At 43.2% G+C, this 18,212-nt stretch overlaps 1 protein-coding gene across 10 annotated transcripts in view; it reads left to right on the top strand.

Moving 5' to 3' along the window:
* ABCG2 (ATP binding cassette subfamily G member 2 (Junior blood group)) overlaps window positions 1–18,212 on the top strand; it is a 157,749-nt gene that overhangs the window by 102,444 nt on the left and 37,093 nt on the right. For 9 of the 10 annotated variants that reach the window (XM_036853665.1, XM_036853664.1, XM_036853663.1 and 6 more), the window contains one exon: window positions 13,611–13,832. In XM_036853665.1, coding sequence (XP_036709560.1) covers window positions 13,611–13,832 — 222 coding nt within the window. Of the gene's footprint in view, window positions 1–6,471; window positions 6,530–13,610; window positions 13,833–18,212 lie in introns of those variants that run through there. The other variant, XM_036853667.1, reaches the window with a different exon arrangement.

Here is an 18,212-nt window from a genome sequence, read left to right as displayed (position 1 = left end):
CACAGGATCTTTGTTGCGGCACGTGGGAATCTTTAGTTGCTGCGTGTGAACTCTTAGTTGCATCACGTGGGATCTAGCTCCCTGACCAGGGATGGAACCTGGGGCCCCCTACATTGGGAGTGTGAAGTTTTAGCCACTGGACCACCAGGGAAGTCCCATGACTGTATACATCTTCAAAGTCCAAAAACTGTACTCAAGGAGGATAAGTTTGACTGTTTACAACACTGTTTACTGTTGATGTGTTTTTAATAAACATGACAAAAAACAAAGATTAGGCTGAACCATGAGTATAGTTGGCATTATATTGGAAGGAATGTTCCCCCATTTTTTGTTACCTGTACTTTTTTTCCATTAAGTCACTAATTCCCCGTAGATCCCTCACTGGCCTTACGGAGTATCTCCTCTGTGCTGGAAGGAAGGGGATGTGTCGGACGAGTGAGAGGAGGGCTGAAGGGACCTGCGGAGCTTCCAGAGTCAAGTCTTCGCTCCCTACAGGGCATATGCCACCCTTTGAAGGCCTTTGCTTACCTTTGCAGCCTCGTTTTCTTGACTGCCCCGTCCCCAGAGCTGAACTCTAGTATAACGGACAGCATGCATTTCCCAGCACAATCTCTTTGAATTTAATGGTGTTACTTTCCTTTACTAGGACGACTTTCTTCTCTTTTCTCTGCTTCCCGTACAACTGGTTAGTCTCCTCTAGGAGGCCACTTCTAAATCCGCCTCCCCTCCCGGGCCATGTGCTACTCCATGACGGATGGAACTGGTCTTAATCTCTCAAGTGAATTTGAGGCTGTAGGCAAAGGAATGGGGAAGGACATTCCTGGCCGGAAGAATGTCCTGCCTTGAAACGGGATAATTATTTTTTCTGTGAGCTCCAGCTGTGTTAATATATTGAGTTCTTAGGTGGTGTTCGTTAAGATTTGTCCTTACCTTTCGTAGATTGCAGGCAGAATCTTCTGTGGTGTGTATTTTTGTTCTTCCTAATTTGTACACGTAGTTTACGAATGCTACCAGAACCTAACTTCTCTAAACAGGATGCTTAGTGACTTTCTCTTGTTAGTGCTTAGAATATCTTTATGAAGCCACTTTGCTTAATTCAGGGATGTGGCATATTGTGATTTAGTCTTTCATTCAGTGGGAATAGTCGAGAACAGGGTATGAAGAGCTCCAAAGGATACAGAGATAATGGATGTTAGGTCCCTGCTTTTACAGCAGCCTGTGTAGGCAGATTTTTAGCTTGCAAATGCAAGTGTGGCTTTCCGAAGTGGCAGGTTTGCAGTAAAGTCTAAAGGAGATACTTTAAAATATCATTCTTTTACTTATAATTTGGGAGATGGCTGAAGGCCGAAAGGGCGCGAGAGGAAAGTTCCTACGCTACGAGCTGGGGCTAGAAGAACATTTTAGTGCTAGTTTGTTTGGTGAGCTGTGATCCAAGTACTGGTCATACACTGTTAGAGAGATCTCTGTGACTCTTAGAGGAAAGCCCTGGAGGGTGGCTGGCAGGGTTATAGTTTATTTAAATTAATTATTTTTCTTTCATTAGCCTCCCTTTGGTGTTTGAAATTCTGAATAAAGCAGTATGAAATTCACCATGAAAATGTTATGAAATTTCTGTTATTGTTAGGGAACCGTGGACGGAAACCACCGGCCTTGGCCAAGCAGGATAACCGCTTGCCTGAGTTGTCTCACAGCAGGAGGTCCCGATAAAGAATGAGGTGTTGCCTCCAAAAACTAACTGGGAGAATCCGGGAGGGGCCAAAAGGAGGAGGGAGGAGACCATACGTCCTGCCAACCTCCCGGAAGCCTCCTCGCTGGACCCCATCTTGGCTGAGAGATGCGCGCGCCCCCAGGGAGGACCCTGAGTCAGAGTGATGGGCCAGAGACAACCCAGAAACTACCCGCATTCCCATGAAGCCTGAGACTGCGAGCCACGTGGCAGAGCAGTTCTCCTGGGGTCCCTTACCCTGCCGCTGTCCGCCTGGCACCCCTCTCTAATGAAGTCTTTTGCTTTGTCAGCATGTGTGTCTCTTTGGACAATTCATTTCCGAGTGTTAGACCAGAGCCCACTCTCAGGCCCTGGAAGGGGTCCCCCTTCCTGCAAAAACATGGTCAAAAATGTGAATTCTGTTTGGGGATCAGATTTAATTCCTTAGGGATGCACCTCATTTGTTTTTGCTTGAGGAAAGTGATTGAATTCAATTTAGCAGTTGTTCAGAAGACAGTTCTAAAATAACTGAAGCATTGCCTTTTTTCAGCCATGGTATACTTAATCATTTTATAGATTTGTTATTCTCAACCTGAAATATATAGCACTATCCTGTTTTTGAAATAAAAATAGTACAGTTTTGTGCTGTTTTAAAACTCAGGAATGAATTTATTTGGTAACAGCATATAGCAAGTATATGCATCTTTTTCTTGCCTTCTTTTTTTTTGATGCAGGATGGTTATGAGAGTGGGTGGGGTGACCTCACAGTGTTCAAGTATACGTATCTTTATGGGGTTATAAAATTGGTTGTTTATCAAGTAACCCAAGAATGAGGAAATACATTTTTAAGAAGTAAACAGTCTAGACCTGTGTTGTCCAGTATGGTAACTGTTAGCCACTTGTGGCTATTTAAGTTTAAGTGAATAAGTTAAATGACATAAAACATTCACCAGCTACGTTTCAAGTGCTGAGTAGCAATAGCCACATGTGTCCAGGGGACAGCACTATTTTATTTTCCCTGTGCATATTACTAGAGAATGTGGAAAGAAGCATAGGTACTTTTCCATCTGACCTCCAGTTATCTTGAACACAAGAGAATCACTTCCTTGGGCCTTATTTATACCATTTTTACACATCAAGAACCAGATTACCGTCTATAAAATAAGTGATTTTGTTGTGTAATTTGTGAGAATAAATGGAGTGGGTAATGTTTTTTTTTTTTTGGCTGCGCTGCACAGCATGTGGGATCTTAGTTCCCCAACCAGGTCTCGAACCCGAGCCCCCTGCAGTGGAAGCACAGAGTCCTAACCACTGGACTGCCAGGGAATTCCAGGGAGTTGGTAATTTTTAACTTTGTCAAATTATGTATCTCTTGGCTGGTGCTTCCTAATCGCCACTATTGTAAACATATCCTTAGGACTCAGTCCTTGGCGTTCCTCTCTTAGCTGCAGAGGAGGGGAGGAAAAACTTGTCCTCTACTCTTTTAGGTTCTGCTTTTGGGGGCCTGCAAATTAAACCAACAAAAGACAGATTAACGAGAGAGAAAGGCAGGTTAGATTCAATCATGTGGAAAGGGAGTTCATAGAAAAATGTAACTCAAAGGAGTGGTTAGAATTTGAGCTTAAATACCATCTTCATAGAAGGAGAGGGGGAGAAGGGCACTTATGGGAACACAAATGACTTTTAGGAAAGATAACTGGGCCTTTAGGAGAATAGATGGGAAACATAATTTTTTGACAGGTCTGTTTAGGTGTGGTACAGATTTCTCTTTGTCTCAGGTGGTCAGAGTCAATTTTCCCTATTTGCTTCCGGGGAGAGGACCTATGACAATTAATTTGCGTGAGGGCGTGCTCTGCTTCTAGGCAGATAAGGGATTTCAGGAACTCAAATGCCTTCAGCTCAAAGTAATTTTTATGCCACAGTGGTGTTTCAACAGCCACTCCCCTCTGATCCAGTTTCAGGGCCTTCATACCACTTCTGTGTATCTCTAGGTCCTCTCCTGTCAGCATCCGACCGTCCGCTGTATCTCTGCTTCAATGTCTCAAAAGCTTATGTCCTAAACCGAGCTTCCTGATCTTGTCCTGAAATCAAAGTGAAGAAAATGTTTCCAGGAGAGAATATTCAGCTTTCGGTGTTGCTGGTGGTTTGACTAAGAATTGATCATTAATACATTCACAATCACTTAATTAGCCATACTTCCAAAGGGTGAATTTTATGGTCGGTGAATTACGTTTTAATCAGAAAAGTCATTGGATATGTCACTTTGGCAGTCACCTAATATTGTCACCAGTGGTTTTGGTGTGAGGGTGAGGTGGGATGGAAGCCTGATTGGACTGGTTTTAAGAGGGACTAGGAGGGAGAGGGTAACGGACGGACAGGAGCTGTGGGAGCTTTTTTTTTTTTTTTAAAGAAAAAAAAAGTGACTCCAAAGGGCTGTTAGAATTTAGGGCTTATATACCATCTTCATAGAAGGAGAGAGGGGAGAAGGGAGAAGAATTACAGAATTTTATAATCAGTAGAGAAGGAAAAATTGATGCAGGGGAGAAAAAGTGAGGGGTGGTGGAAGATCACTGGGTAGGTGTCCTTGCGTAAGCAAGAGGGAATGAAAAGCAGAGCGTAAGTGGAAGGTTGACTTAGTAGGAACTGTGGAGTCCTAGGGAGCTGTCCTCTGATAAGTAGAGGGAGTGGGCCGGAGGGATAGATGGATAAAAGATGGGAGAGTTAGGTGGGTGAGAAGACAGCGTCTTGATTCACAGTGCCAAGGTGGAGAGCATGCACGGCTGAGATAGCAGGGAGGCACGGTCCTTCCAGGAGAGAAGGCCAGGGGGCTGGGGGCCAAGCACAGCGATCTTCTTACGGATTTTGACACTTACCGCACCTGCCAACATCCTAAACCTTACAGTTGTGTATGACAGCGTAAATCCCGTGATGCCTCTTGAAAGGCAGTTCACAGTTAATCAAATGTGGGTCTGTAGCATGTTTTAAAAATCACAGAGCAATACATTATTGACTACCGAAGACCCCCAAGAGGGCTTTGTGGTTTGTCATCCACGAGAGTCTTGTTTATGCTTCTCAGTTTTTAACCAAAGATCTCTCTCTCCCTCGGATGTCTCACAGGCATCTAAACCTTACCGCGTTGGGAACAGAGCCCTGGAACGTCTGAGGTCCCCTCTGTCATTGCCCAGGCCCATCCCTTTGTCCAAGCATGTCTCACCTGGTTTTCTGCAGGAGCCTGCTGACCGGGCCTTGCTTCCACACTTGCCACACAGCAACCAGAGTGGTGGGGTCTTTTTTGTTTGTCTGTTTTATAGATTTAATTAATTAATTAATTAATTAATTATTTTTTGGCTGCCTTGGGTCTTCGTTGCTGCACGCCGGCTTTCTCTAGTTGCGGCGAGCGGGGGCTACTCTTTGTTGCGGTGCGCGGGCTTCTCATTCCGGTGGCTCCTCTTGTTGGCGGCGCACGGGCTTCAGTAGTTGTGGCACGTGGGCTCAGTAGCTGTGGCGCACGGGCTTAGCTGCTCCGCGGCATGTGGGACCTTCCTGGACCCGTGTCCCCTGCATTGGCAGGCGGATTTTTAACCACTGCGCCACCAGGGAAGCCCCTAGAGTGGTTTTTTAAAACACAATTAAGATCGCGAGTCCTTCCTGCTTAAAAGGCCTCAGCGGCTTCTTGCTGACTTACAGACCTTCCACGATGGGGTCTCTTCCTCTCCGTGTGGCTGACCTCATCCTTCGTGCCGTGTTCCCCAGATCACTCTGCTGCAATGCTGCGGAGGCCTAGAGTGCCAGACTCTGGTTGTTTCCTTGGCCTGAAGACTTCAGCCACCTGACTCCAACTCTAGGGTCCTGAGCAGCCTGTGGACCTGAATATAGTGTCAACACCGGATGCTTCAGGGTGGAACTGTCAAATCAGAGACAGTGTGAAAACCCGTTGATCGATAGAGGGCTCTTTAAATGCCAGGGATAATTTATGGAAGTTACAATTCACACTTTGAGTTCCTTTCTAACAGTGTTCAAAACTATCCTGTTGCTATTTCTGACTGTTCGTTAAGTTTTATAGCATTCACCTGACAGTGATCTGAGACGCTTAACTCCTTGTCAGGATTATGACATTACAGTAAATAGTTGAAGGAGGTGTACACTTCCGTAGCATGTCCCCATGGCTGTGAGGCAAAGTGTCACTCTCCACTTGCTATTATTATCTCTAGGAGAAAAACGTGAGAGGAAGGCCCGGACTCTTGACCTGAGGCTGCTCTGGTTTCTGCCAGCAGATGCAGTATTTACAGCTGCGGACAGGTGTCTGGCTGAGAACTTTAGAACTGACCTCTGTACTTTTATTACCTGTGTGCAGTTTCCGTTGTCTTAGGCACTCTGTTTATAGCAGAGTGTCAGATAAAGCATATGGTAAGAGTGTAAATAGAGAAAAGCGGTATTTGTAATGCAGGTTATCATTCTTTTCATAGATATACTGGAGTCTATGAAAGAAGGTTGTTCAGACTTTTCAAAAAAGTAAAAATGTGGCCTCACTAGTTAGGAGGCAACAAGAAGAGAGGAAAGATGACATAGGTAGACCACCGGAAAAGAGAGAGCTGGAAAGGGAGAAAGAATCTCATTATTCGGAGCCTCTCGGTCATGCACGGAAGGACTGTTCCAGGTGGTGAAAAGATAATCAGGACAGTTAACAGGGTAGCCTGGGTTCACGTGTGAGTTGTGAAACCATTTGGTTGCTTCTTTTATCTAAGGAGTTAAAGTCTTTGCAGTGGGTCCAGGACTCAGAAAGTGATCTAGCAGGTGCTCTGGAAGCATGGAAGCAGCAACAAGGTAGGAAGCTGACTTTTGTTACAGGGAAATCTAGACGTGGTCATGCTAATCCGTAGGGAAAGATTAATGTTTACTTGGAGGCAGTTGCTTTTCGTGACTCATCTAAACCCAGGATACTGTATTAACTGGAGATTGAGTACTTTGAGGTTAATATGGTGCTGAGACATTGTATTTTCTTTTCTTTTTTTCTTTTTATTTTCGGCTGCGTTGCGTCTTCGTTGCAGCGCACAGGCTTTCTCTAGTTGCGGCGAGCGGGGGCTACTCTTCGTTGCGGTGCGCGGGCTTCTCATTGCGGTGGCTTCTCTTGTTGCGGAGCACGGGCTCTAGGCACCCAGGCTTCAGTAGTTATGGCGTGCGGGCTCAGTAGTTGTGGCACACGGGCTTAGTTGCTCCACAGCATGTGGTATCTTCCCGGAGCAGGGCTCGAACTGTGTCCCCTGAATTGGCAGGTGGATTCTTAACCACTGTGCCACCAGGGAAGCCCCGAGACATTGTATTTTTAAAATTTTGTAATCATTACTGTAAGTTTTTTGTTTCATCTTAGAGTAATATATTGTTCCATATTGGTGTTAGAAATAAGTTTGTTTTTTGGTATAAGTGCTTCAGCTGAATGGTGTACCTTAGTTATGCCTGCTAATCTCTTGATTTGTGACACATGAATAACTAAGACCCTGTTGTCTTCCTGAGGAAGATTATTAGAATCCTAGTGAGGAATCCAGCACCTCCTAGCAGTGTGAATCACAAACTTAATTTCTGTGGGGATTAAATGCAATAGTATATGAAATACCTAGCAAACCAGAAGTGCATAATAGCTGTCATTTCCCTGTCTTTTCATTAGATACACAAATACTCTCCATACATGAAGGAGAAGTGGTTGTACAACCTCAGCATGAATGCTTTCAGATTCACCCTTTCATCCAATCTCTTTTGCATAAGCACAAATGGAAGCCTAGTTTAATCTTATGACTTTGAGAAGATGACAGCAAAGACCATTTCATCTCTACAAAGTTCTAGTGTTAGAATGTACTCCCTTAAATTAAATTGAAATTTCCACTCATCTAATTTCAACCCTCTTTGCTCCTGGAGCAATATGAACTTGAATGTACTTGGGTTAATTCAGTTGGCTAACAGAACTAAAAACTTTCCCTTAAATTAAAGCCATACTACCAGAGACTAAATGTTCATGGGTTCAGCAACACATTAGGTGGAATATTTCCTGTGCCTTGACTGTAGCAAGGCTTTGATGCAAAGGAAGCCAAAGTATTCACAGAGAAGTCCAAACTGTTATGTTCTCTTCAAAACCAGTCTCTTGAGTCTGCTCTATAGCTTCTGGCTGGTTGATCCCAGACCTCATTTGTTGGTGTTCAAAACAGAGTCTGGATTTCATTAACTGGGTTGCCTTGAGGTTGGGGTTGGACAATCCCCATCACAGTGAAGGCAAACTCAGTATGCACAACACTTCTAAAACTGTGATTGTATTTATAAGCTTTAGCCCTCTATCTTGGATGGATGGATAGATGGATGGGCCTGGATAATCCTTCTTGGGTACTTTAGTTCCAGTTGGTGCCTTTTATTAGCAGAAAATCTCACAAAAATTTTGTATGAATGTCTGTCTTGGGCCAATGACCTGTTTACATTCAGGTGGTATGTTATTTGACTCTCTTAATGAGCCTTGGGAGAGGGTTAGAAAGTATCTTCAGTGGCTGAACATCACATGGGGATGGAGGCCGGAGAAACAATTGCTTGTATCCGACTGGCATAGTTTGGCTTTTGAAGGCGTGGGGGATGGCTTAAGAAGTTCATAAAGTCAAGATGTAAGGTCTCTAGATTACTTGCGCCTTGAGCCTTCTCTTTCACTGCTTTAAGAGAGTAGGATTTTAGCTAATTATTACCATTCATTGTGTTCACAGATTAAAACTAAGCTCTTCTAATTTCCTGGGACCAGTCTCTAAGTGGTTTCCTACTTTTGCAGTTTCCAAAATTGAATAGTGTTTTAAGTGTGATAACAGTAGAGCAGTTTGGGGGTACAGGAACAATTACAGATTCTTTTGGTTTGGGGGCAGTTCTACTATGATATTCTCAGGCGTGGTTTTCTTGTATGTATCCTGCTTAGGTGTTCCTAGAGCTTCTTCAGTCTGTGGCTTGATACCTTCATCAGTTTTGGAAAAGGCTTGGCCAGTATGTCTTCAAATATTGACGCTGTTCCATTTTTCTCTCTCTTCCAGGTCTCCAGTTACATATATGCCAGACCTTTTTCTCCACATCTCATATGCTTCTTAGCTCCTTTATGTAGTAAAAAAGCCTACTTTTTCAGTCTGGAGTTTTTTTTTTTTTGTTTTTGTTTTCTTTTCCATGGTGATACATGGAATTTTCATACACTCTTCAATCTGTATGTTTTCTACATACCAGCCTACCAGTTCAGTACTTCTTTCCTAATCTGTGTCTAAACTGCTAATAAACTCATCTATTGATTTTTAAAAAAAAAATACAGATTCTGGTTCTTTGGTGGTAGTCTGTCTTTTCATTTATTTTCTGAGACATATCACTCAGTTATTTTAACGCGGATGTCTGATGACTCCAATCTGCAATATCTGTGGGTCTATTTCTATTTTCTTGTTTTGGAACATTAGGTCTTATTTTCTGGCATGCTTGGTAATTTTTGATTGAAAATTTGGATGATAAGAAGTTTCAGAGTGATTTAAGTTTCTTATAGCACAGTATGAGTGGATCACTTTGATTGAGTAGAAGCTGGTCTATTTCTGGGTTGCCCATATTTCCAGGTCATAGGCCTACTGGGATCTCAAAAACGTCAGGTTTTCAACTGGTAGGCTCGCAGCTCCAAACTTTGTCTCCTTAACACTGTGAGGGGTTACTTCAATATTTGTTCAGCTTTTGGGCCTTTAGCAGCTTCTTTCTGCCCGGTTTTCCTGAGTTTTGCCCCATGTATGTGCAATTTGCCTCGAGGGGAAAGGGCACAGAATGCTGGCTGTGCCTTCATCTTCCTTCCTTTCCAAGAATTTGGCTGCTCAAGTCCTGGCTGCTTTGCTTGCTCTCATCAGAGAGCACTCTTCAAAGAGTTGCATCTTATATTTTGTCTACTTCCACAGTTGTTCTTAGGAGAATGATTGGTTTGGACCAGCTACTCTACCATAGCCAGAGAGAAAGTTCTTCATGGATTATTTTGATTTTTAAAAATTAAAACTAGTTTTATGGAAGTTTCACATTTCAAACCTGTTTCACAAGCTGTTAAGTTCACTTTAAGGTCTTACTCTAAATCCTTTAAAGGGGCCTTTTTAAATTTGTTTAATGAAATATTTTAAACTTCATTTATAAATTTAATACTCACTTTTTGTTTTAAATTCTTTAACTGCTTAACCACTGGTTTGATTTTCTCCATCATTTTTGTACATAATTCTAAACCTTCCTAGAATGTAAATATGTTTGCTCATTAAGGAAATGATTTTGTCATTCCAAAGAAGTTCGGAGTTTATCTTCCTAGTTGATGGAAGGAGCATAGCAAACAGGGATGTAAAGTCTGGAGCTTTTTAAAAATTTTTTTTATGCGATTAATTTTATTGTAAATGTACAGGTAAATGTCCTATTAGAATTTTGGTAGGTATTTTCATAAATGAAGAACCTTTGTCACATGAAGAATCTTTGCCATGTGAGTAATCATTCTTTCATTACATATTACATATCTATTTTATTAAATATACGTATTAAAGTTATGAGTACTAAATCTGACCTTTCCTATACATTCTTCCCATTCAACAGCACGCTTCACTGTAACAGATTACACCCAAGAGCTCTCAAACAGTTCAGACATTCCTAACTTTACAATCCAGTACTGAACCTAACACACTGAGCTTAACTTGCAAAAGTGAGAGGTGGTCTGTGGCCCATGACCGGCGTCTTACCAAGTCGGCCACCCTGCACCAGGAGTCCGAGAGCTCGTCAAAGATGAGCACGGTCTGGGGTCCCGGTGGCACGGAGCACACGCGGACCACCAGCTGTTCTGTTTTCCTCAAGGCCTTCTCCTGGGCGACACGGAATCCTTCTGGGGCGCTGAGCTCAGGAACTCCAAACAGGCCCTGAAACCCAAAGAACAGTTCCCACTGATAACTAAAAACATGACCTGGGGGTATTCAATACAAATACTTTCCTCATAAACAAAATCTTGGTTTTCGTTGATGTTTCATATCATCATGACACCTGTCATCACAGGTATCACTTTCACATTCCCCGCGACATTCCACATACATGACACTAAAAATGTTTTAGAATGCAATTTTTCTTCAATTTTTAATTATTTTAGAAAAAACAAAAATAGAATGATACGGGTTCAAAATCCAGCTCTGTCACTACCATAAAATCTAACACACAGAGTGGCAAGGATTAAATGATACACGTTTAAAAAAAACATTTTAACAGTGCCTGGCACACAGAAAGCATTCAACAGATGTCAGCTGTAACCACTATCAGCTGTGTGACCCTGGGCCAGTTCTCTCTCCTCCTCAGCCTAATTTCTTCATCAGGCATGAAGGGATGACAATATGTGCTGTGTCTCACAGCACGGACACAGGAACAAGGTTAGTAGGTTCTCAGGACCCTGCCCGGCACTGAGTGAGGTCCAGGGCACAGCATCAGGCACTCCACAAAGTATAAAATAGGGATGGTGAGTTGATTTCTGAGCACATATATATTTTAGGAAGATTCAGTAAACAGGCTAAACCAAGTCATAGGCTGAAACTGGCAGCAAATTTTATACCTTCCAAAAGCATTTCAACACCTTGGTAAAGATAAAAATCACTGATCTAATGGGAAGGAAGGACCATCTTCTTTTTTTTTTTTTTAATTGATTAATTAATTTATTTTTGGCTGTGTTGGGTCTTCGTTTCTGTGCGAAGGCTTTCTCTAGTTGCAGCAAGCGGGGGCCACTCTTCATCGCGGTGCGCGGGCCTCTCACTATCGCGGCCTCTCTTGTTGCGGAGCACAGGCTCCAGACGCGCAGGCTCAGCAATTGTGGCTCACGGGCCCAGCTGCTCCGCCGCATGTGGGATCCTCCCAGACCAGGGCTCGAACCCGTGTGACCTGCATTAGCAGGCAGATTCTCAACCACTGCGCCACCAGGGAAGCCCAGGACCATCTTCTTGTACCCGTTCGATCGCACTTGTTATGACGCCCAGGAAGGCAGACAAAAACCACAAACACTTATTACACATCCACGGCATGCCAGAAGTGTACCATGTACCTTACATAGGTTCTCTCATGTAAATCACACAGTCCTAGAGCACAGACTGTCAATCTCCTTTTTTACGGATAAGGTGACGCTTTCAGAGGTTCAGCGAACGTGTCCGTGGTCACTCGCCACCAGTGGGGAAGCCGCAGCCAGAACTTGCTGCAGGCACCCCTGAAGCGCACACGTTCTCCACGCTCGCGGACTGCAGCTGGCGCTGGAAAGTCTTGCCTCCGCAGAAGGGCAGCTCCGAGGACTAGGAGCCCCGCTCTTCCCCATTTTCACCGGCTGCCCAACGCGGGGCCTGACACAGGCGGGACTCACGAATGAGGCGGATTACCAGGGTCAGACCCACTGCGTAGACAGCTTTGCATCAACAGATGCTTCACGTGTCGATTGCGGGAAATACCAAGAGGTGAAGCGTTCCGGCCTGACAGGGCCCACTGTATCCGGCGCTCGCCCAACAGGTCCAGGCGGCGGCGCCCACCGGGTACCAGCTGGTGCTGACCCACCGGACCCGGAGCCCGGCCCCGAGGCCTCCCGGACGCCGGGCGCCCAGCATCGCGCCGCGAGGGCCCGCGACCCCGCCTGAAGTCTGGAGCTTTATTTATTTATTTATTTATTTATTTTAAACCTCTTTATTGGAGTATGATTGCTTTACAATGTTGTGTTAGTTTCTGCTGTATAACAAAGTGAATCAGCTATACATATACATATATCCCCATATCCCCTCTCCCTTGCATCTCCCTCCCACCCTCCCTATCCCACCCCTCTAGGTGGTCACAGAGCACGGAGCTGATCTCCCTGTGCTATGCGGCTGCTTCCCACTAGCTATCTATTTTACATTTGGTAGCGTATATATGTCCATGCCACTCTCTCACTTTGTCCCAGCTGACCCTTCCCCCTCCCCGTGTCCTCAAGTCCATTCTCTAGTAGGTCTGCATCTTTCTTCCCATCTTGCCCAAGTCTGGAGCTTTAAATTCAAATTAATCTCTCTTATCCCTGACTGCCTGGCCAACCCCCTTTTTGTAATAACTGTGTCATAGACTCAAACAAAAATGGGGTGTTGGTGATCATGTGGTCTGTCCCTGATCTTGAGTCGTATCGTAATATACTTTTCAAGTCAGATCTAACTCCCGTTCATCTTTTTCCTGCTTCATGAGTCTTGAGAAATTTTCATACTCTGCCTGTTTACTTATTAGATGTTTAATTGACACCTAATTGGAGTGTATGTATTCAGAGTTGTGTTTGCCTCCCTAATACAGGTTTCAAGGTTGTTCTTATTGCTGTGATGTGACCTATTTATTGGAAATGGAGCTATTTATTGCATTGAGGTTTACAATGGATTTGTTTAAAATTTTTAAAAATATATTTCATTGAATCCAATATATGCAAAATATTTTTACTTAAACATGTAATCAATATAAAAATGACCAATGAGGCGTTTTACATTAAAATTTTTTTTGGTGTCTATTTAAAATTTAAATTGAGATATAACTGACACATAACATTATATTAGTTTCAGGCATACAACATAATGACTTAAAATTTGTATATACTGTGAAATGATCACCACAGTACGTCTACTTAATATCCATCACACACCAAAGTCACAAATTTTTTCTTCTTATGATGAGAACTTTTAAGTTCTCTTAGCAACTTTCAAATACACAGTACGGTATTATTAGCTAGAGTCACCATGCTGCAGATTATATCCTCAGGACTTAACTTATTTTATAACTGGAAGTTTGTACCAAAACCGAATTGTTTAAAGTGTACTCTTAACTACTGTTTACGGTCTCATTTACCTGGACTGTCAGCTTACTGTTGCTTTTCCCTCTACAGAAAGGCAGAAACACTCCAGATGTCTTCCAATAGTTACCAAGTTTCTGTCCCAATGTCAAAAAGAAACACCAATTGCATCCCGGAGACAACCTCCAATGACCTGAAGACGTTTACTGGAGGAGCTGTGTTAAGTTTTCATAACATCTGCTATCGAGTAAAAGTGAAGAGTGGCTTTCTACTTTGTCGGAAAACAGTTGAGAAAGAAATACTAAAGAATGTCAAGTATGTGCATGAACTTTTATTTAAATAGGTTCATTGACATGCATTGAACTTTGCAGGTTTTGCTTATTGCAGATAAAGGTGTACAAGTCTATACAGATATACGGACACATGCTTTCATTTCATTCGGCTAAACTAGCAGTGAAACAGTTGGATCACATGTTAGGTATATGTAAATATAAGACAACTATAACTTAGCTTAAGTTATGCTGTTGAAGTCCAAAGTGATAAGAGAATTTAGGATCCAAATTAAGACACTTATTTATATTTTAGAATCCAAGTCAACATAAAACTATGATTTTTATTCTCCTCATCCAGCAACTAATTCATCACATGGTGGTGGAGTGGGCAGTGGAGTGGGGAGAGAAATGAGCATTCAGGTAGAATCTACTGGGTCCCAGGTATCTCTCTTTCATATATTATAGCCTTTAGGGTTTTAATGTTTTTCTGATTTCCAGAGAATTGAGCTGGATTCTACCTCTGTGTGGAGTAGGGAGTGAATCTAGGTTTGCTTAGGTAGCGTGGCCTATGTGTTCTGTTAATTTTTTTGTTTAATAGGGGAAATAATTATTCCTAGACAAAGGAAGCAACTTTTTTCGGCTTTCCAAGCCTGGAGGAGTGGTTTTATAAGAGCCCTTTGGCCAGGTATGGCTACAAACCTATATGGAATCAGATATTTCTCGTATCTTCTGGATGCATTAGATGGGACTGTGGTCTGTTCTGTTACAGCCAGCTGCTTCCAGAGGGCTGGGAAATGACAAATGGGGGAGAGAAGTTTTGGATGTGGGTGGGGAAGAAACAGTGGGGATCTGAGACTGGGTTGCTGGAAGCCAGGTGCTGTGTAGAATTAGATAGTATTTTCTCCATGCAGTAACACAGACTGTCATGCCTGCTTCCTTGATGCTTTCTTGTGTAAAGAAACCCTGAGTATGAGAATAAGGAGAGGAGTGGTAGATGAAAAGCTTATATCTTTTGCTACATGCCTAGACTAGAGTCAACTGACCTTTCTGAAAAGCTGACAAGTTTTTTTTGTGGAGCATACTAATCAAGAAAAATGCTGGTCACTTCAGATTTTACGCTGATAAGTGGAAGATAACAAACGATTTGAGTATGTGCAGGTTGAATAAACTTAAAATATATGCTGCTCGAGGGTACGTTTACCTTGCTTATGTTTTAAAGCTAGTAAATTAGTAACTTGATACAGTAAGAGTGTCATCTGCTGAAGGCTTCGTAATGTTTTTGTGGTTCAGTGGTGTGCGTTTCAGCAACAGATGAGTTCATCCTTACATGCATTCCTAGGTTCATAAAAACTCAGTCAAATCTTGTAATCCTTTCAAAGTTTACAGTTAAAAGGGTACCAGGGGTAGTTTTTCTTGCTTACTCACATTTCTTATTTAGGCAGTAGTGTTTCTTATCTTTTCCCCCATCTGCTGGCTTCAACTAAGTAGAGTTTCTGGGATGGGGAAAAGGGTGCTCTCATTTGTCTTCTTCTTTTTTTTTTTTTTTTAATTAATTAATTAATTAATTTTTGGCTGTGTTGGGTCTTCATTGCTGCGTGGGGGCTACTCTTTATTGTGGTGTGCGGGCTTCTCACTGCGGTGGCTTCTCTTGTTGCAGAGCACGGGCTCTAGGCACACGGGCTCAGTAGTTGTAGCTCGCGGGCTCTAGAGCGCAGGCTCAGTAGTTGTGGCACACGGGCTGAGTTGCTCCGCGGCATGTGGGATCTTCCCGGACCAGTGCTCGAACCCACGTCCCCTGCATTGGCAGGCGGATTCTTAACCACTGCGCCACCAGGGAAGTCCTGTCATTATTCATCTTGATCCTTCTGTTGTTCCTGATTTGGTCAGTGGGAGACTTTCAAGGTAGGTTCTGTATTTTGTTTTGTGTTTTAACTCATTCTTTTGACATACACTCTCATTCTTTGAATATTTTGTTGGCACAGCAAGAATTTTCAGACTCACTGTGTACTCACCCTGCGTCAGACCTGGAATCAGCTGATGTTCCTTTTTGTGGAGGGTGGTATTTACAAACCAAGATCTGGGTGTCTGGACTGTTTATTGCTGTTAGGATCTTACAGCTTCTAGGCTTTCTCGGTGGACAGACCTATAGGGACTATATGTATGTTTCAGTATACGTGCACGGGTGCTTATACATGTATCTAAAACTTTCCGTATCTGTGTATGTAGATTAAAACCCATGACTTCTCATTAACACATCCTCCAGTTTATATCTAACACTCCAAGGTTCTTTCCACATTTCCATGTTTGTCACACATCTTCTCAAAAAGTGAAAAACCTGGTTCTCGCTGTCTTTAATGTCCTCCTTGGTTTGCTCAGTCAGTCTTCTTCTTCCTCAGTATAAGCAGCCCCCCGCCCTTCCACCTGTCTCCTCTCCTCCTCCTCCCTCCCTTTGCAGCCTGTGTTCTTGGGTGCTGGCATTGGTGCACCTCTACCCACTTTCACCACCTTCGCACTAAGAAGGGAAGCGGAAGTCTAATAGCAATGATTGGCGTATTTGAACATAAAGTAACAAGTAGGGAATGTAACTAAGTTTTCTTTCTAGTCAGACTGTACCTATTTTCCATACGCTTTTCCTACTTCTTAACATTTGTTTTTACTGCTAACAGTTCTTTTGGTTTTCCTATAAGTAATTGTCATTTATGGAAATGACTCACTTATTCAACAAATGTCCAGTGTCTATGGGGTGCTTGACCTTGTGCAAGATGCTAGTGACACAGATGTGTCCTCTGTCCTGAGAAACCTTCTAGTCTAATGGGGGATTCAGACAGCTAGAGCACCTCACTGTGTCATTGTACTGTGATAGAAGGGTTAGGAGACACAGGGGACGTCCCTAACCCTAAATCAGAGGTTCAGGGGTGTGGGGAGAGAGAAGGTGAAGATTGTGTGTGTGCACGAGTGTGTGTGAGTGTGAGTGTGTGTGCATGAGTGTGTGTGCACGAGTGTGTGTGAGTGTGTGTGTGTGTGCATGAGTGTGTGTGCACGAGTGTGTGTGAGTGTGTGTGTGCACGAGTGTGTGTGTATGTGTGTGTAGGGCACAGTAGGGTAGGGTAGGGACAGGCCATGCTCCAAGCATTGGGAATGGCATTGAATGCTCTTTTATAAACCGAGACCAAAGGATTAACCGTTATCCACTAAAAAAGTAATACATGTGATGTGACTCCTTTAGCTAGGTTTCACTTCATGCATCCAGTATTCAGTGGTCTTCCCTTGTAGGCCACTGTGCTACATACTTTCGGGCTGAGGCTTCACACAAGACGACATAATTCTTGTTGGCAGGGTTTTACAGTCTAGTGAGGGGGACTTTGCTGCTTGTAAATGCTCTAAAGCAGTATATAAGGGTGGGAAATCGGTTTTGAGGGATGATAGTAGGGCAGGGGGTAGGGTGGGGAAGCAAGGGGATTGTAGACCATGGACTGCTTTTTCTGTAAAGGGCCTGATGGTGAATATCCTCAGCTTTGTGGGCCATCCGTCTGCGTTGCAGCTGCCCATCCCTGTCGTCGTAGCGTGAAAGCAGCCGTAGACAATATGCACATGAAGGAGGATAGCTCTGTCCCAGTGACGCTTTGTTTATGAAAACAGGAGACAGGTGACCAGCTGTAGTTTGCCGATCCCTGGACTTTAATGTAAATTCCACAAGGGCTAGGACTTTGTTTTATTCTCAGCTCAGTCCCATGTCCTAGACGAGTCATCTTGTTATACATAGTAGACATTGGATAACTGTTTAATGAATGAAGGGAGAATTAGCCACTGCTCCAAACTGGAACTGTTGCAGTTGCAATTCTACACTGCTGTTGTTTTCTGTAATGCTAGGGCTTAGTGCCAAAGTAAGCCCAACTCGGGGACCTGTAAAATTCTTTGTCTTAGAACGTTTACATTCAGTTTGGGATTAGTTATTTCGGATTGCTTGGTCTCGATTTGAGGAGACACTTCTAAAACCTGGAAAGGTTTTCTGACAACAGAGTTTTAGTGACTAACAAGCTTGTATCTCGTGATTTTAGAAGCTGTTACTAGATAGCTATTGATAAAGAAGGTACATCAAGAGCTATTGATAGATGCATCTTGAAAGTTCACCCAGCCATTAGCATGTCTTTTTACATCTGTGGGGAAAGTCACTGAAAGAATAAGAGATTTTTCTGTTTTACACCTTGTTCCTGGTTTACCTAATTCATTTATTTTTGTTCAGTGTTTCAGCTAATGAGCAAAGTGAAAGGTACGTGTCACCCTAGCACCAGCCATTTCACAGTTGTGACGGTGCAAGCACAATAGTCAGTAAGTGCTGAGGTCCTCCTGGATCGAAGCACCAGGGTACCTTGTAAAGTTTATCACTTACAACAATTGTGTAATCATAGAATTGGCTTCTGTG

This window comes from Balaenoptera musculus, chromosome 5 (assembly GCF_009873245.2).
Source record: "Balaenoptera musculus isolate JJ_BM4_2016_0621 chromosome 5, mBalMus1.pri.v3, whole genome shotgun sequence".
Taxonomy (NCBI): Eukaryota; Metazoa; Chordata; class Mammalia; order Artiodactyla; family Balaenopteridae; genus Balaenoptera; species Balaenoptera musculus.
Note: the sequence above shows the minus strand (reverse complement) of the source record. Positions and strands in the feature narration are given on the sequence as shown.